This window comes from Nansenia antarctica (genome assembly GCF_963989245.1).
Source record: "Nansenia antarctica genome assembly, chromosome: 16".
Lineage (NCBI taxonomy): Eukaryota > Metazoa > Chordata > Actinopteri > Argentiniformes > Microstomatidae > Nansenia > Nansenia antarctica.
This window is the reverse complement of record NC_137686.1, coordinates 12,868,377-12,887,639: the sequence shown is the minus strand read 5'-3', so window position 1 is coordinate 12,887,639 and position 19,263 is coordinate 12,868,377. Positions and strand designations below refer to the sequence as shown.

Genomic DNA, 19,263 nt, shown 5'->3' with positions numbered 1-19,263 from the left:
ATGGCCTACAGGTATGGCCTACGGGTATGGCCTACCCCAGGTCAGTTTACATGGACAGCAGTAATGGTAAAATATCGGGACATGTCTTGGCATCAACAAGGCTTTTTCGTCCTTTATTTATAACACAGCAGTGGCCAGCTGCCAAAGGAGGCATTAGTTTCAAATTAGTTGTATTAGGTTTTCGAGAATAATTAGGCCTTTCATAAGCTTCGGACTTTCATAATCGGAAATCACAGCGGACCGGAGACCAGGCGGTGACACACAATCTCCCTCCAGGAGGGGGGTTGGAACTTTAACGAAGTCTGCTGGGATTGAATGAGAGATTCTGTGGTCTGAGACTGTTTTTCTTTTTTCTTTCTTTCTTTCCCAGGAAGACTTTACACTTTTTTTTTCTTGTACAGCTTCTCGTTGCTAAAACAGTTGGCCCTAAGCCGTCAGCTTTGTTTGTTGATGCCTTTGTTGGATATCAATGAAACCTTATCCCAAACCAGATCGGCTAATTGTCACTTTTATCACCTCAGATCTGAGAGACAACCGAGAGGTGTGCTGAAAGACTTCTTCAGCAAATAGCCAACAGCAAAGCATACCACCTTTGTCTAACCCAACGATGTCAACAGTCAAAGGAATGTAAAGTCTAAAGAGCTGAGGCCGTCTCAAAGGGTGGTCTTAGGCCTAAGCTTATGATGATATGGCCACTTTTGCATAACGATTACCACAGATATAGTAGATGTTACTGGTTTAAGACAAATCCCTGGGGTTGAGAATTGTCTAATTTATATATTTCGCTGTTGTCAGGCATTGTAGGTAGCAGTTGAATCTAATCTAATTGAATCTAATGTTGAAAAATGTCTAATCTAAGGTTGAACAATTTCTGGTTTTGTAATTGGCTGTTGCCAGGCGTTGTAGGTAGCAGTAAGAGGGGATGTGAGGCAGAAGCCACCTGGCGCTGAAAGTGCATGAACTTTGTTTTAACAGTTGCAGAAGCTCAAGGACAAACCGTTCATTTAGCAGATCAGACTCTCTTGTCGGTTAGATTAAGACTTAATGGCCGAGTGTGGGCGCCTCACTCCCCCAACTAATCTGTTCTGTTCTCAAGGATCTTTTCTCTGATAAAATAGATTTATGGGACTTTTTTTTTCCTCTCAAAATTTACATCTGTTTCTCATCCCGACTTCACAGCCCACAAGTGTAATAATTGCTTCTGTGATCTCTGAACAGCCAGTCAGTTTCATCTTTTGCCTAGACATCTCAACCTATGACACTCGAGCTTTGAATCTACTGTCTTTTTTTTTCTCCAAAGGCGAACCCAAATCCCCCTGCTGCTTGCTGACCCTCACCCCTGGAATGTCCTTCTCTGTAGCTTTACAAAGAGATCCCAGATCTTCTGCTTGAATAACTTGTGGGTCTTGTGCGGTTTGTGTCCTCGCAAGTCCGAGCTTGCTGTGGTAACACTCTACTCGTGTTCTAATGACATGTTCCAGGGCCGAAGGAAACCAAAGTGTGGTTTGTCAGAATGTTTGGGAATGTCGTGCAAATTTTCACAGCGTGACCCTCCAAAACAAGCTGTACACTGTCGGCCTTGACAGCCTGTACGCTTCTGTGAGTGAAGTAAAATCATTGCGATGTTATCAGAGGAATGTCTCAAAATTGTCATGACTTGTTGACATATTTATTAATTTTTTTTAGCGTTCTCTTCAAAGTAAGGGATAAAAATAAAATGTTTAAACTTATTTATGGCCGTTCATGGGTTTGGTTGGTGACCACTAGGCAGGATTCTTTTCAGATCCAGTCAATGCTTGATTAGTTGTACTGGACAAGCATGTATTCACCAGTCTTTTTATAGATAATTGCCATCAGAGCTGATCCGTGGTAACAGGGTCACGCGCTTTCATATTTCCCCAAGAAGCGTTTGTCTCCAACACTCCCTTCCGTGAACTTTCTGTATTTTCTTTCTCTCTCTCTCTCTCTCTCTCTATCTCTGTCCCTCTCTCTCATCTTTCTCTGTCTCCCCTCACTTTCTTTCCCTCACCCCCTCTCTCTCCCCCTCTCTCCCTCACTCTCTCTCTCTCTCTCTCTCTCTCTCTGAGGCCGCGTTCGTAAATTTGCCGGAGCGCACACTGGGTTCAAAGTCATAAAGGGACCAAGTAATTTGATTGGACAAGAGGCAGTCACGTGGACGCTCCGGCGCTCTCAGAGCGAATTTACGAACGCGCCCTGAGTGTCTTTCTCTGGGTCTCTTCTTGTCAGCCCTCCCCTTCACCGGCGTCACTCTGCCGAGCGGAAGCACATTCCAGCCCCCCTCCCCTTACCCCACCATACCATCATGTCAGAGTAACCTCTCCCCCCCTTCCCCCACCATACCATCATGTCACAGTACCCTCCCACCCCCCTTCCCCCACCACGACCATCATATCAGTAACCCCCCACCACGACCACCATACCGTCATGTCACAGAATCCTCCCCTCCCTCCCCCACCACAACCACCATACCAGCATATCAGTAACACCCTTCCCCCTTCCTCCACCACGACCACCATACCACCATGTCTCCCACTCCCCCACCCCTCACCACGACCACCATACCACCCTGTCACAGTCTCGCTCAGCTCCAACATGCTTGAGGAGTAGGCAGGTGCACACATGGTTGAAGTAGCTAGATCCCCTGTCGCCCCCACCCCACCCCGTGGTCTTTACTCTGCTGTCACTCACAGGACGGCCTTTTTCATTAAAAAAAATATCCTCAGCTGGGGCCCCCAATCCCCCCCCCCAAAAAAGGGTCCAGTGCCTTACAGTGGTCAAGGTTTAAGTCTGGCAATAGCCAATGTCGGTTAATATGAGTATTAACAAAATAGCTTGACTTGAGTTTTCAGTAGACCTAATCCGCCAGCTGGTCAGTGTTAGCGCCGTAGCACTGGGGCGTTTGAGTGTGTCGAACTATTTTGATTGGCGGCGAGCCGTCACGTTGACACTGCGTCTGCTGTCGTCGCTGCCGAAGTGACATTACTCAGATGCTGCATCCAGCCCCCACAAACAGGCCTGTAAATAAACCCTTTCATGTTACGTCTTTTCGGTGGCCCGTTTCTTATGGAAGGACACATGGGGTCTCTCTCTCCACAGCCTGCCCTTTGTTTGCGCACTCGACTGTAAAATTCTTCTGCTTATCAATACACCAATTGTTCTGTAAGGAGAGCCGGAATTCCTCTTGGCTTTATGCTGTAGACAGCTCCGGGCCCCGAAAACTGGGTAAACCCATGGATCACTGCCATTCATGAATCTCAAATAAAGCTGGGTCTCTCTCTCTCTCTCTCTCTCTCTCTCTCTCTCTCTCTCTCCCCCTCTCTCTCTCTGGGATTAGCTTAGTCCTGTGTACATAGTCTTAAATGGGACATAAATGGAGCTGTAACGACTGCCAATGGTGTTGTCTAATCGACTGTTGTCACCGAGAGTATTGTGTGGGCCTAAGTGCTCACAACTGTCATCGTCCGCGATTCCTAATTCATAAATGATCGCCGTTTAGTTGTGTGATCTTGGCTACTTAGTTTAGCCTAATTATTGGGGTGTGTTCTAAAAGCGATCATTGCATAATGAATATGCTGCTTAATATCTGTGGGCTACTTTCACTCAGCTAAGGCTTTTAATTACTGTGTGGTGAAGGCTGGATAGTCTTGTCTTCCTGTTCACTGTTGACAGTTGTTACCATAGTCGTATAAGTGGTGGAGTTGAAGAGTATAGCCTAGCCCCGTGGGCCTGTATTACCCTACCAGGGGGAGGCTGGTGGAGGTAGAAATCGGAGGATGGGCTCATTGTTATGCATGGAATGGAATGAGGAACGGTATCACAAACACACGTTCAGTACTAGGGATGCTCCGATTTATCGGCCACCGATTTAAATCGGCCGATTTCACTCCAAATGACTCGATCGGTGATCGGCAAAAATGGCCGATCGCAAAAACCGACATTTTTTTTCTTTTCTTTTTTTTTTTTTTCCTGGGGAAGACAGATAACTGAACAGAAAACATAGGAGGACGTAACAGTATGTAAACCATGAAGGCCACTTTTATGATGTCTTTTATACAGCCATATCGACTGACTTGGGCTTCAAGCCCTAACTGGGTGATAGGCCAGACCTTTACTATGCCATAAAAATGGGTCTGCGTTTGCTTGGTGCCTAATGGATCAAAACTTTTGTCTAAAAAGCAAAAAATATGTAGGCTGTCCAGTCAGTAGGCCTACAGTTATGTATTTAAAAAAAAATCGGTATCGGTATCGGTTGATCTTGAGGAAAAAAATCGGTGATCGGTATCGGCCCCAAAAATCCAGATCGGAGCATCCCTATTCAGTACCATTCCTCATTCCATTCCATTCCGTGCATTACCACGAGCCCCCGCCCTTTCTGCCTCCGCGGCTCGACAGTTTAATTCGTGAAAGAATTCACCTCAGGCTCCGTGCATGAATAACACATTTGAAGTTACAGTTTCAGTCACAGTGTGAAGACTCCCTTGAGCTGAGAGTTTAAATAATACCAACAACAACAATAATAATATTGTAGCTCTCAGCCGAGGGTTGGTCTTTACACTGTGACTGAGACTGTAAGTGGCCTGAGCCTAAACCATGGGAGCCAGCCAAGGCCTGGGCGCCGAACCCACTGCCATGGTCTCCTCTTGTCCTAGTTCAAGACCCCAAGGGTAACGATTGTTCCCTGCTTCCTCTGGACTCGTTATCTAGCGACGAAGACCGGCGCTGGCTGTGTACGAGCTGGGATCCTTGAACTAGTGACCACCTGCATTCAGCGCTGAAGCCTCCTTTAGTCTCCCAGTGAGTGGGTTGGGGTCGGTTCTTCTTCCATGTTGGGTTGACGGTCGGGTGGTTGGGGGGGGGGGGGGGGGGGGGGTTGCGTCCTTTTGTTGTTGGCCTCTCTCGCTTTGCCACTTCATCACTGCGCCAACAGATGCTGTTTGTCTTGTTTGCTAGGATGCGGGGGTGGTTTTCGAAATGAGATGTCAATGACAGAGTCTGTTGTCCGATCTCCCCCACTGTGATTCCCCTCCACCCTCCACCCCACACCCCCTACTGTTGCTGGCTGGATAAAGTCCTCTTAAGATGGCTTGTTGTAATCTCCGAATGTCACATTCAGATAGTCTGGTGTCATGCATGTGGATCTTGAATAGAAGTGGAAAAATATCGGATGTCAGAAGTTCCAGTGTAAGACGTTCCAGTGTAAGAAGTTGGCGATGGCAGTTGGTGGGGAGAGCGAAGTTGTCGAGGACTGTCAGCACATGAAAGGGGTTTATGTAGATTTCAAGTGTGTGTCGTTACACATGGCATGTTTGAAGTTTGAAGAGTTTTAATTAGCAACTTTCCCAGTGTCAAGCCAAAGTATGTTCTTGGCTTGAATATGGTTTCCAGGATTAAATCCTCTGGCCTAAAAGCCATGTCGATTGGAACTTCTCCATGGAAAGTGAGTGATTTTTTAAAATGTGGCAAGTAAAAAAAAGAAATCTGAGTGGCTGGTCAATGTTCTCATCCAGCAGACACCTTGGCCGGTAGACCAAACTGTTAATGTTATGCCCTGCTACAGGAAAAGGTTCAAACTGAGTGTGAAGAACTTGTTTTGTACTGTCTTACTTCACACCAGCTCACACCCTGAGCTGCCAGTAAAAGTTGTAGCGCTTTCAGGTCAACCTTGTAGGGCTGTTACGATTATTCGACGTCGTCGACGTCATCGACTACGTCAATACGTCGGTTAGCGTAATATGCGTCGGTTAGTCGTAAATAAACAAAATGGCGTTTTTTTTTTTTTTTTTACCTTTATTTTACCAGGCGAGACAATTAAGTGTATGAGTGAAAAATGGATAGCTACTAGCTAATGTTACACAAGCAATGTAGCTCACCACAGTTCGTATGTCTTGTCTTCTGGTGTTAGTAACGTTAGCTATGTAGCTGGCTAGCTACGGTAGCCTATTGTCATTGTGGTGCGAGCACCTACTGTACGTTATCTAGCTCGTAGCTCGCATGCTACGTTAGCATCAATTTAGCTAATCATAACATAGCAGCGAGAGTAACGTTAGCTAGCTATGTGTTGTGGTGATGGACAGACTTCTAAATGGCCATGTTGGCATTCAAGTTGGCTAAACATAGCAGTGAGGTGGAGACAAATCCGTTTTTTTTTTTTTTTTTTTACAGTCCACAAATTATCGTTAGACTTATCGATAAATTAGTCGTTAGACTAATCGAATAATCGATAAAATAATCGCTAGATTAATCGTTAGAAAAATAGTCGTTTGGGACAGCACTACAACCTTGACCTACAAAGCTCTCCAGGTTAACAGAAGTCACTGGTCGAAGTCAGCCAGGTGCGTTCGTTGTCATAGCAGCCCGCAACAGTGCCTCACACACAAAGACTGCTCGTAATGGAAATTGACTTAGGCTAACTCAACTGATTGATTATTTCCTATTGTGTGCATATGTATCCTGTTCTCGCTGTAGGTGAGACTGCGGTTATTATCAGTAGGGCCTCGGCAACGTGACTTTCCGCAGCAGAGATCTGTTTGGAGAGCAAATTCTTTGCTTAAGCAAACAACAGTACCCCCTGTCGCCTTGTTGAAAGGTTGTGTCATTTCTTCACACAAAATAAATGACGTCTCCCCATAACCATAACATCCCCCTGCACCCCCCACCCCCCCCTGATCCTGCGTAGATAACCTAGACTGGTGTTCAACCCCACAGCCTCCTAGCCTGCTCAGACATGCCAAATATGTTTTAGAAAAAGGCCTTCTACTATTACTGGGGGACATTGGAGACCTTCGGAAATCCTAATCCTGTCTCAGACCTTCGACGGTATCTCAAAAAGGCTCGTGAATTCTCGACAATGTGACATTGAAAAGTAAATTGGGGGGGGGATATTAAGGCAATATTGGATCTATATATATATTAGAAATGTTGCTGTTGAGCGGTTGTTCTTATCAGTTAGTTGTGGATTCTCTTCTGCGTACATTTTACATTTTCACCATTTAGCAGACGCTTTTATCCAAAGCGGCTTATAATTAGAGATTACAGGGGCAGTCCCCCTGGAGTAATTTAGGGCTAAGTGCCTTACTCAACGGCACACTAGTGGTGGTGTTCCCAGGTGGGAATTGAACTCGTGACCTTCTGATCACCAGTCCAACTCACTATCCCCTAGTCCACTACTACCCCTCACTATGCTATCACTAGCTCTGTGTCCGCTCGTCCTGTTCTCCAGCGGTGTACCAAAGATCTCACCGTTTTTTCTCTCCCCTCCCCTCCTTTTTCACGTTTCAGGCAAGGCCTTCGACATCACCTACGTGCGCCTCAAGTTCCACACCAGCCGCCCGGAGAGCTTCGCCATCTACAAGCGCACCACCGAGAACGGCCCCTGGACGCCCTACCAGTACTACAGCGGCTCCTGCGAGAAGACCTACCAGAAGATCAACCGGGGCTTCATCCGCACGGGCGAGGACGAGCAGCAGGCCCTGTGCACGGACGAGTTCAGCGACATCTCCCCCCTCACCGGGGGCAACGTGGCCTTCTCCACCCTCGAAGGGAGGCCTAGCGCCTACAACTTTGACAACAGTCCAGTTCTCCAGGTAAACAAATAGTTCTACAGGTAAACAAACAGTTCTACAGGTAAACAAACAAGCCAAAAGATTGTTTTGTGACAGTGTTCTAGGACTGGGTAATGGAACTCCTAATTAGTGCTAACGAGTTCTGTTCTAGGTTCCGGCTGCAGATGTTTTGATATCCAGCCCGGTTGCTTCCCTGTGGATTTCTAGTTTTCTAGACATTTCTTTTTCCCATGTTTTGCTTTTTTTTCCCCATCATTTTCCAATTTTCCAGATTATGAAACCCACCGCTGGTGAACAAAACTAAGATGTTCCCCACACGTTCTTTCTCAGTCGCATTTGAAACGGCGTGTTATTTCCAGAGGCCGTTCTCTAACGCCTGTGGTACTAATACGACATCATACTTTAATACCAGTGGGCTCTCTTCTGGCAATCAATGATCTGGAAGACTTTGTGGACAGAGCGACGATAAGTTGGCCCGTAGAGTTGAGATATTTTGGCATGGGCCGCTGCTGTTGGCAGGCCGGCCCGTGTGGAAGGGAGTAGCAGCCGTCCAGGTGGGGAAAGTGTGAGAGCTTGACCGGTGCCAAGTGTTGCAACATGTTGCTAGGTGACGCCCCCAGATTTCCCACTACACCACTGATTGAATTTGGATCTGCAGGGCCGCAGCTGGAAATGCTTGTTGCACATTGCTTCCCTCTGTCTCTCTGTCTGACGCACTCGCTTTCTAAACCCCCCTCTCTCTCTCTCTCTCTCTCTCTCTCTCTCTCTCTCTCTCTCTCTTTCTCTCTCTCTCTCTGTGTCTCTGTCTCCGTCTCTGTCTGTCTCTCTGTTTCTGTTTGTCTGTGTCTCTCTCTCTCTCTCACTCGCAGCTGGAAATGCTTGTTGCACATTGCTTCCCTCTCTCTCTCTCTCACGCACTCTCTTTCTAAACCTCTGTCTCTGTCTCTGTCTGTCTGTCTCTCTCTCTCTGTCTCACTCACTCTTTCTCTCTGTCTGTTTCTCTCCCGCTCACACTTTCTCCTGTCTCTCTTTCTCTCTCCTGCTCCCTCACTCTCTCCTCTCTGTCTCTCTTTCTCTCTCTCCTCTCTCTCTCTCTCTCCTCTCTATCTCTCTGTGTGTGTGGGGGTGTGTGTCTGTGTGTCTGTCTGTGTGTGTGTGCATGTGCGTGCTTGTGCGTGCGTGTCTGTCTGTGTGTGTCTGTGTGTGTATCTTTCTATGTATCTCTCCCACACACACTTTCTGTATGTGTTCCAAACCAAACACAGATTCATCCAGTTTAAACGGAAATAACAGAAGGATACTGTATTACACCGTCCACGCATTAGTCATGTCCAGTTAAAGGTCCAGAGTGTAGCTCTGCGTGTTGCTTCCTAGCTGGCGGCCACAATAAACATTTAAAAATATTTTCTAATAGCGCCAGACATGTCCATAGCCGTGTGAATGAACCAAGCCAGAATCAGGAATGCTTTTATTACATCTTACTGTACAAGTACACAAGAGTCAAATTCTTTGGCTTTGGTTCCTCAACATTGACATTGCAGCATTCAGATACAGGGGAAGAAACACAGCAACACAGTAATAATAACCAACATAAGTAAGCAAAAAAAGTAATCCCACAATGACAGGGAAATAAAGTGGCCTTTGTGGCCAAACGTGAAATAGACATGTAGTCCTACCCAAATTATAATTATAATTTAATTTTTTTACTTTTTGTTTGGACTAATACAACACTCTTCACTGAACGTTCTTGTGTTCTGATCATGTGATCTCATTCCTTGATTGCTCCTGATTTCATCATGGCCGTTTAGCATGTTTATCTATCCACATACTTGACCTTCTAGCTTGGCCTGCTAGGCTGTACTGTGGCCTACCTCTTAAAGGTTTAACCAGACCTGGCAGTCTCTGTGTCTCCATCTAGCTGGCACGAATGTCAGAATGTCATCTGATATAAATATATCACCTGGACCTCTCCTCCCTTCTTTTTATGGAATTGTAATTCTTTTTCCGTTTTCATTAGACGTGTTGCTGGCTGTTATTACAGATTTATTAGATGATATAATCGACTGGCCTTTCTGCTATTTTCATCTCGGATTAAAGATCTTGGCTGAAAGGGGGGGGGGTGTGTGTGTGTGTGTGTGGGTGCGTTTGTGTGTGTGTGTGTGTGTGTGTGTGTCTAGGTGGGTCTGTGTCTGTCTGTGTGTGTGGGGGGTGTGTGTGTCTATGTGTGTGTGTGTGTGTGTGTGTGTGTGTCTGTGTCTGTGTGTGTGTGTGCGCGCGCTCTACCTCTTGCAAATGAACAAATTTAGCACCTCCACCATATACTTCCATATTTGACTTCCTCCCGTGACATCAAGCTATTTATACCAAAGCCCCAGGAGCCCCGGGACTGTTTCTGCTTCTGGAATGGATACTTTCTATGGCCTCAGATAGCTGTGTTACTGGGATGGCTGTGTTACTGGGATGGCTGTGTTACTGGGATGGCTGTGTTACTGGGATAGCTGTGTTACTGGGATGGTTGTGTTACTGGGATGGCTGTGTTACTGGGATGGCTGTGTTACTGGGATAGCTGTGTTACTGGGATGGCTGTGTTACTGGGATGGCTGTGTTACTGGGATGGCTGTGTTACTGGGATGGCTGTGTTTGTGAAATGAAGTCTTTCTGAACGACTGTTTATGGTTCTTGAATATTGACATTTAAAAAAAGTTATATATATATCGATATCAAAACCGAAATGTAGGTCTAACTATTCAACACAGCCTAACTTCATTGATGCTGTTTCTGACGGTAGTAAATTACACTAATGGCATTTTTTCCTCCTGTGGTTTTTAATGGGGAATTTTTACAGTAGCAGGCTACATTCTGACAACAAGAACACACACGCCCTCCTAACGTTGCAGTTTCAAATGACACAAAACATTATTAACCGAGATGATTGACACTGCAAACAAACTCCCTGTGTATGGCAGCATGTATCCTGTCCACACTCATAGTCAGCCAGCTGAAGGAACAGAACTGAAATGGGGCTTGGCTATTTGGAATTCAGGTTGAAACCTTTGCCTGGATACACACCCGAGGTTACAGCTGAAAACGTTGCCTATTGGTAGGTAGCGCCAGTGAGGTCAGCGAGGAGTCATAGACCAATAGAGACATTGGCGCCTTGCCTAAGAGACAGGAGTCTGAGTCACCCTGTCTGGCCTATGGGTGAGTCAGTGCCTTACAGTATTAGTGGCAAAACTCTTCTAACAGCTGTTCACTCTTGTCAGGCGGAATCAGAATCGTTTGCCCGGAATATTCTGATTCTAGAATTCCAGGTAGTTGTGTGGCGTTGTCGGCATAGAAATAGAATGAGTAGAACGGAGCCGTTCAGATGAACGTTCCGTGGTGGGTGTAGCGGCGGCCATGTTTTGGTTACAACTTTATTAACAACCAACTAACGCAACTGACATTGGAATGTTCAGTCAAATGATGCTTAATTGCTGTGGTACTGTCATGCCAGATTTTGTCCGCCTGCCAAATAGTGTCCACCTGATGTAAATATAAACATAGAAGCTCCATTTGATAAGTAAGTAAACTAGCTAAGTAAGTAAGCTAGCTAGCTATGATTGGAAACAAAGTAGTATCCAGTTATGGAATTATATTCATCACTACTTTGGCTGATGTGATGTGGGTTAACTAGACCAGTGGTTTTCAAACCTCTCCCCGGAGACCCCCAGCCGCTCCACATATTTGATCTGTTCCACCACCAGCACACCAGATTCAACTAATCAAGTACAAAGCAATTATGATTTGTACTTTGTTGAATCAGGTGTGTGATTCAGTTTAAGTGCAAGAAATTAGACAAGTGCATAGCAACGGTGTTCGAAGGACATTGATTACATCATGCGGACACTATTTATCCAGGCGGACTTAATCTGGCATGACAGTACCGCCTCAGAATTTTGAGCTTCTCTCTGTGTTCTACACACGCAGTAATAATGAATCCCATGGAAGTAATGTATTACAATTCCACGTTAGCCGTATTGTGGTTGAACTAGCCAAATTGTGATGGTCTGAGGGACCGTGTCCGTTCTGCTCATTCTGTTTCTGTGGTCCCATGGCATCTCTGTTGAATGTTACTGTCGCTCGGGTAAAGGGTAAAGAATGTTGCCTGCGTAAGTGATTACGGGTGGGCTTATTACTCCTCTTCAAGAAGATAAACAGAGCTTCCCCGAATCCAAACACTTCAGAAATATGTAAGCGTTTACGCTAAATCAAGGTAAAATACAGCCTTTCTCCTGTTATACGAGTGGCTGAGACGTTGGGTTTTAGGCCGGCACGCCAGAGCGTCGAGCAAGAGAAGAAGTCTATTGGGGTTTTTTCGATGTGACTCAATGATTCTCAACGATAACACTTTAGACCCCTTCCTGCGCTCACCCGGGGATTTGTCTTCCTTCTTTTTCGGTAATTCAAAACAAGCAAACAAAAGGCTTCCCGTATCTTGTTCTGGGGGCCCGGCCCGAAGCCCTGAGAACGTCTGATTCGGTTTAGATTAGTACGCTCTATTTGTTATTCTTTAAACAGCTGCGCTCGGAGCTCGATTAGGGCTTAATCTCCCGTTTCGAATTGAACCTTTCAACCCCCCGATAAGAACTCCTCCGAACCCTAAACAGGCCCTTTCCTTATCCCGGTTAACTTAAGAGCCCCCCCCCCCCATTCATCACTCTCCCTTTTCCCACCTGTCAAGAAGCAGTGCCGTGGGGGTAACCTTAACCCTCACCTTAACCCATATTTCACAGACGGGCCCTGCGGAGGTGTTTGTTGAGGGTAACCCCACCGCTGTGTTTTTTCAACATTCTGTCCGTCCTTCCCTCTGTTTGTCTGTTTGTCTGTTTGTTGAGTGTAACCCCACCGCTGTGTTTTTTCAACATTCTGTCCGTCTGTCTGTCTGTTTGTCTGTCTGCAGGACTGGGTGACGGCCACAGATATCAAGGTGACCCTGAACAGGCTCAACACGTTCGGAGACGAGGTGTTCAACGACCCCAAGGTCCTGAAGTCCTACTACTACGCTATCTCCGACTTCGCCGTGGGAGGAAGGTGAGAAGCGTTTCCCTCGACCTAGACGTTATCCGTGTGTCTTACCAAGAGCACCGACAGCTGTCCGCTTGTACCGCCTGACGTTTTCTCCCCGAACGGAGAGTGAACGTACATCGTCATTTAAAGGAATTGAATGGAATAATGTGTCTGAAAAAAGTTAAAAGTTTCAGCTTTTTGCAGTGTGGTGTGCTCTTAGTATAACTCATCAACATGTTGTTGTTTTGGGTTATTTTTTTAATCATGGAGTCTCCTTTAGGGATTGTAGAATGTTGCGAAAGGGGAGGAACTGTTTTCTCGGAACAGTTTCGACAGTTCTTAGTAGGGATGCTCCGATTTATCGGCCACCGATTTAAATCGGCCGATTTCACTCCAAATGACTCGATCGGTGATCGGCAAAAATGGCCGATCGCAAAAACCGATTTTTTTTTTTTTTTTTTCTTTTTTCCTGGGGAAGACAGATAACTGAACAGAAAACATAGGAGGACGTAACAGTATGTAAACCATGAAGGCCACGTTTATGATGTCTTTTATACAGCCATATCACTGACTTGGGCTTCAGGCCCTAACTGGGTGATAGGCCAGACTTTTACTATGCCATAAAAATGGGTCTGCGTTTGCTTGGTGCCTAATGGATCAAAACTTTTGTCTAAAAAGCAAAAAATATGTAGGCTATCCAGTCAGTAGGCCTACAGTTATGTATTTAAAAAAAAATCGGTATCGGTATCGGTTGATCTTGAGGGAAAAAATCGGTGATCGGTATCGGCCCCAAAAATCCAGATCGGAGCATCCCTAGTTCTTAGAACAGTTTCGACAGTTCTTAGAATCAAGTCAAATCAAATTATAATAATAATAATAATAACTTTAATTTATATAGCGCCTTTCAAAAACACATGGGCGCTTTACAAGGGAATGAAATGGACAGACCAAACAGAAAACAAACAAAGCAAAAACTGAAACAATGACTAGGGGCCAAAGGCCTTGGAGAACAGATGTGTTTTGAGGGCTAATTTGAAGGAGTCTCAGGGTGGTATTTGTATGGCGCATTTCTCACAAAATGTGACCCAATGCGCTTCACAAAGAGCAAAGAAGATAAAGCAACAACTAAGATGGACATTTAAAAGGCGAGATTAAAAGGTGAATAAGTAGGTAGTAGTAGAACGGTTTCAACAGCTCTTTGTCTCGCCTTCCTGAAAGGTAAGGCGCTCTTCATTGGCCCAGAGGCCCTGTTGTCCTAGTGCAGATTCTCTCCCTTGAAGGCTGTGTGTTTCTGACGTCCTTGGAATGACTAAAGAAGACAGGATTCACCTCTTGGGACTGGAGAAAACCCTCCTAATCCACCGTCTTTATCGTCACACCAAGGGGCTGTCAAAGGACATGTTTTCGTCTGGAGAGCTTTTCAATTCGTAATCTAGAGTGAATCGTGTCGGGTTCGCATCACGATCTTCCTCCGTTCTGGAGCGTTGTTGTGGGTTAGGCCCGGTTTCCCAGTGGCTCATTTATTAAAAAAAAAAAAAAAAAAACATTTTTAAAAGATCCCTTATGAAGGGCTTAAGAAAAGGGATCAGACAAATATTAAAACGAGTGTTAAACGGCCCTCCTGCTGCCGCTGCTGCAGTCGTCTTCTCACCTTAATCTGTTTGAAATGGGCAGCAGATTTCCATTACACAGCCGCATTCCTGGCATGCCTGCCTGGGAGTGCTGGATTACAGCGCACAGACTCCGGAATGGGGGGGGCGGGGGGGGGGCGGGCCGGAATATGACGGAACTAAGAAGGGATGAGCCCAAGGAAGGAAGGATGGGAGGGAGGGAGGGTGGGATGGAGGGAGTGAGGGAGGGAGGGGGGGACAGTGGGAGGGAGGGAGGGAGCTGGAAGGAACGTTCCGTGTGAGATGAGCTCTGTCTTATTGCACACCTGTCAGGGCTACAAGTCAACAGTCCAGCTGGGTTCCGTCACCAGTGTTCCGTTGGTTCCATTGGTTCCATTTGCACCAGGCAAACTCAATGGAGCACCGCTCAAGGATTGGACGGGAGTTTGACTATCTAATAGGCGTGTGTGTGTTTGTGTTTGATTGCTTGTTCGTGTGTGTGTGTGCATGCATATGCGTGTACGTGTATGTGTGCGAACATGTACGTGTGCATGCATATGCGTGTGTGTGTGTGTGTGTGTGTGTGTGTGTGTGTGTGTGTGGAGGATACAAGACAGTGGGGTGTCAGTTGGCCGTGTGTCACAGATGAACAAGCACCCTATTCTTCCATCAGGCCCCCTAATGCCATAGTCCCCCTTCCTGTCCTCACATTTTCCACTCTGCGCTGCCAAGGAACACCTGAAACAATACCCAGAGGTGGCTGCCAAGCAAGTCCTCTCTTGTCCTGAGGGGCTCTCTGTCGAGATGTCTCTCTCTCTCTCTTTCTCTCTTTCTCTTTCCCTCTCTCTCTCTCTCTCTCTCTCTCTCTCTCTCTCTCTCTCTCTCTTTCCCTCTCTCTCTCTCTTTCCTCTCTCTCTCTGTCTCTCTCTCTCCCTCTTTCTCTTCCCCCCTCTCTCCTCTCTCTCTCCCTCTTTCTCTTCCCCCCCTCTCTCTCTCTTTCTCTCTCTCTCTGTCCCTCTCTCTCTCCCCTCCTCTCTCTCTCTCTCTCCCTCTCTCTCTCTGGAGGAGAATGCATTGCTTCTCTGCCCCAATAGCAACCTACATTAAAAGCACAGAGTAGACCGAGCTTATTAAGCTAATGGTCCGTATAATGTGTTTGATCATGGCTCATGAAATACACCGAAACAAATACAGCAGTCTTGTGCTTTACGGCTGTGCTTACATGTTGTTCGCCCCTTGATTGACGTGCAGGACTGCCTTATTGCAGTCAAAGTTGCTGCCGTCTGTCAATTATATACGCCGGTTTTTTAAATCGGTTGATGACGGCCTATTTGTAGGCGACGGTAAATATAATCATGCTTCGCTACTCATGCTTGGCCCACTTAAACTGGCTTGCTGGAACCTGCTGTCACAGGTCAGCCCTTGTTACTGTATCTTACTGCATTTGTTCGGCTTTTAATTTGACCGAATTTTATGCGACGACTCGTATTTTTCACTTATTAATTGTTGTTTTATCTCCTGTTTTATGTAAAGCACTTACGGGTCTACGTTAAGTTGGATGAATATGTGCGATACAAATAATTTTGCCTTGCCTTGCCTTGCATACAGGCCAGAGGTGACTGAGATGATAGCGTTGATAAATCACTATTAACTGACACAGGGCCCTCGTCACCTGAGCTCTGTTAATCAATAACCAGGTCACTGTTTAACCACAGACGTCCTGTCAGGATAGTGGGAAAGTTCTTAGGGCCTGATGTCGAAGAGGAGGGGTGTGAATGAGTGTAATGGTGGAGGTGTGTGTGTGTATGCATAGTGAGACGAGATGAGTTGGGGGAGACAGAGATATAATCTGTTGGCTTTTTACGACGACCCAGATGACGTCTGCTGGAATGTGTTGTTCTGGACAACAACCGCGTCCCGTGAGGCTCGTTTGGACCGAGCGGAGCCGTGAGAGGCACTTAAAGTTGTGGCTTCGGTCAAACAGTGTAAGCACGCCACTGTACTGTCCTGTACTGTGAGCCACGTCGGATGAAACCACCTGCTAAATGCTCTGTGAATTTAAAAAAAAAAAACGCTCCCATCTGTCTCGACCCAGACAATCCCACGAATACTGTTTCCCACGTTTCCCCGTCGTCTCCCCCGGTGACGTAAACATCCTGTCTCCCACGTCCCCCTCCTCTCCTCATCCCGTCTCCTCCTGTGTTCCGCCGCTCCTCATCCAGGTGCAAGTGCAACGGCCACGCCAGCGTGTGCGCGAAGAACGAGGTGAGCCGGATCGTCTGCAGCTGCAAGCACAACACGGTGGGGGACGACTGCAACGCCTGCCACCCCTTCTACAACGACCGGCCCTGGATGAGAGCCACGGCAGAGAACCCCAACGAGTGTCTGCGTAAGTCCCCTGGCTTAAAGAGGTGGATGGATGGATAGATAGATGGATGGATGGATAGATAGATAGATAGATAGATAGGTAGGTAGGTAGATAGATGGATGGATGCTTAGGTAGGTAGATGGGTAGATGGATGGATAGATAGATAGAAAGGTAGATTGATGGATAGATGGATGCGTAGATAGGTACCGTAGGTAGATAGATAGGTGGCTGCATGGATGGATAGATGGATGAGTAGATAGGTAGGTAGGTAGATAGATAGATAGATAGATAGATAGGTGGATGGATAGATAGATGGATGTGTAGGTAGATAGATAGATAGGTGGCTGCATGGATGGACAGATGGATGCGTAGATAGATAGATTGATCCCGAGGGGAAATTCAGGCGTTACAGCAGTTCAGACCACAAACAACAACTGAATGAAGTGACAATTGAATAGTAGACTAAAATAAAGATAGACCTAGTAGACATCTGAAAACCTTTATATACAGTTACAGTTCATCCTGTTTGGAAGTGAGAAAGAAGGACCCCAGTCTGTGTTCCAAAATGCGCTCTGTAATACCAACTACGGTTGCATGAGCGCTGTTTCGAGCAAATGGTACCTCAGAGATGTGATTCCTCCAGTTGTATCAGGGATTCCTGCTTGTCTTAGACCAGGGTCCACCCATTACATAATTGAGATTCATCTATCCCCAAAGAGTTAGCCCTAGTGTGTGGCTCTCCCATAGCATGCTTCAGGCATAAACAAGATACTTCCTGTTTGGTACAGCCACAGCCAGGCATACATTCATGTCATCATAACTACATGTGTGACGAAGCTGATTTAGGACAGTACACACACACACACACACACACACACACACACACACACACCATACTAAGTGTGTGAAATTGTGAATACCATAGTGTACTGTAGCTAGTGTAAAACGATTTTGATCAAGAGTTTCTCAGAGTCGTGATTCATTCCTGGTTTATCGAGAATCTCTGCTTTTCTATGATCAGGCTCAATTCATATCATTCACATTGTCGCGATGTACCTACAGTACACCCAAATCGATATTATATATCGCTTAATTTCTCCTCAGAGATCAATAAAGTATCTATCTATTTATCCATCTATCCATCCATCCCTCCATCCATCCATGTATCCCTGTACGCCGAAATCGGTATTATATCCATAATTTCTTCTCGGAGATCAATAAAGTATCCATTCATCCATCCATCCATCCATCCCTCCCTCCCTCCCTCCCTCCCTGGTGTTCTCCCTGGTTTCCTATGCTGTCCTGGTCACAGCCCTCCTCCTGCTCACAGCCCTCCTTCTAGCTGGGTGAAGCCACCGCCTGGCAGGCAGACATGCTCATCTTAACTGCAGATGTGTGACTAATCTGATTCAGAACAGAACAGGCCTCCATACACACCACCATACAGGACTTCTCTCTCACACTACACTACACACACACACACACACAATGCTTGTCTCTCTCTCTCTCTCTCTCTCTCTCTCTCTCTCTCTCTCCCCTCTCTCTCTCTCTCTCTCACACACACACACACATCTATCTCTGAAGACCTACTGTAACTTTTCCATGGGAGAGTTTATGGGAAAGGCTGATGTGGGAAATGAATTAGTCCCAATCTCAGTTTTAGGGAATGTCGTGTTGACAGATACTAATCCCATCTTATTAGACCTCCTAATAGCCATATCCCACATGCATATTCCATAGAGCATTCTCATTTACACACATTCTCATTTAAAACTTACCGTGAAAGCGATGTAATGATGTTTAATGACGCTAAGCTAATGCTGACTTTTCTTTCTGGCTATTATGGAGCTGATGATGCTAAGCTAATGCTAACGTTTCTTTCTGGCTATTACAGTGCTGATGATGCTAAGCTAATGCTGACGTTTCTTTTTTCTTTTCCCGCCTCCAGCCTGCAACTGTAACGGCAAGAGTAACGAGTGCTTCTTCGACCCGGAGCTGTACCGGGCCACGGGCCACGGAGGACACTGCCGCCACTGCGCCGACAACACGGACGGGCCAAACTGCGAGCGTTGCCTGGACAACTACTACAGAGACGGGTCGGCCAACCGCTGCCTGGCCTGCAACTGCAACTATGTCGGTGAGTACAGTGGCACGCAGGCCAGGGTAGATAGGCTAACTGGGATGACTGGTACAGTCCTGGATAGATGCTCATTTAATGCCCCCGTTGAATTTAAAGACTGTTATGGGGAGAGACGAAAAAGTGGTGTCTTTTTCTACTAAACCATGAAATTGGATTGGATGCCAGCGATTGACGATTGATGAATCGAAAAATCCCTTATAGGGAGCCATTGAGTTTAGCAGTCTAACCAGAAGTGCAAATAGTGATCTAAAAACATGATAGTGATAGGTGCAGTAAATACGGTAGTTAGAGGTATACAAGAGATGGATAGCAGTAAGCTATCTCCAGTTACAGTAGCTATGTACAGTATGGTGTATACAGGTGTATACATTAGAGACTAATATCAAAAAAGAAGCTGTTTACAAACGTACAAAAAGATGGTATGTGCAAAGGAAGTATGTGCAGGTTTAGGAAGTGACTCCTCTTACTGCCAGTCTCAGTTATTGTGTCTATTAAACGGGGTTTCCCTGGGAC

The 19,263-nt window shown here is 46.1% G+C and overlaps 1 protein-coding gene across 1 annotated transcript in view; it reads left to right on the top strand.

Annotated features, from left to right (window-relative positions):
* lamc1 (laminin, gamma 1) overlaps window positions 1–19,263 on the top strand; it is a gene marked incomplete at both ends in the record, with an annotated part of 62,303 nt that overhangs the window by 19,731 nt on the left and 23,309 nt on the right. Inside the window, 4 exons of the mRNA XM_080546873.1 lie at window positions 7,300–7,604; window positions 12,526–12,656; window positions 16,465–16,631; window positions 18,559–18,747. Of these exons, the coding sequence (XP_080402999.1) occupies window positions 7,300–7,604; window positions 12,526–12,656; window positions 16,465–16,631; window positions 18,559–18,747 (792 nt within the window). The remainder of the gene's footprint in view (window positions 1–7,299; window positions 7,605–12,525; window positions 12,657–16,464; window positions 16,632–18,558; window positions 18,748–19,263) is intronic.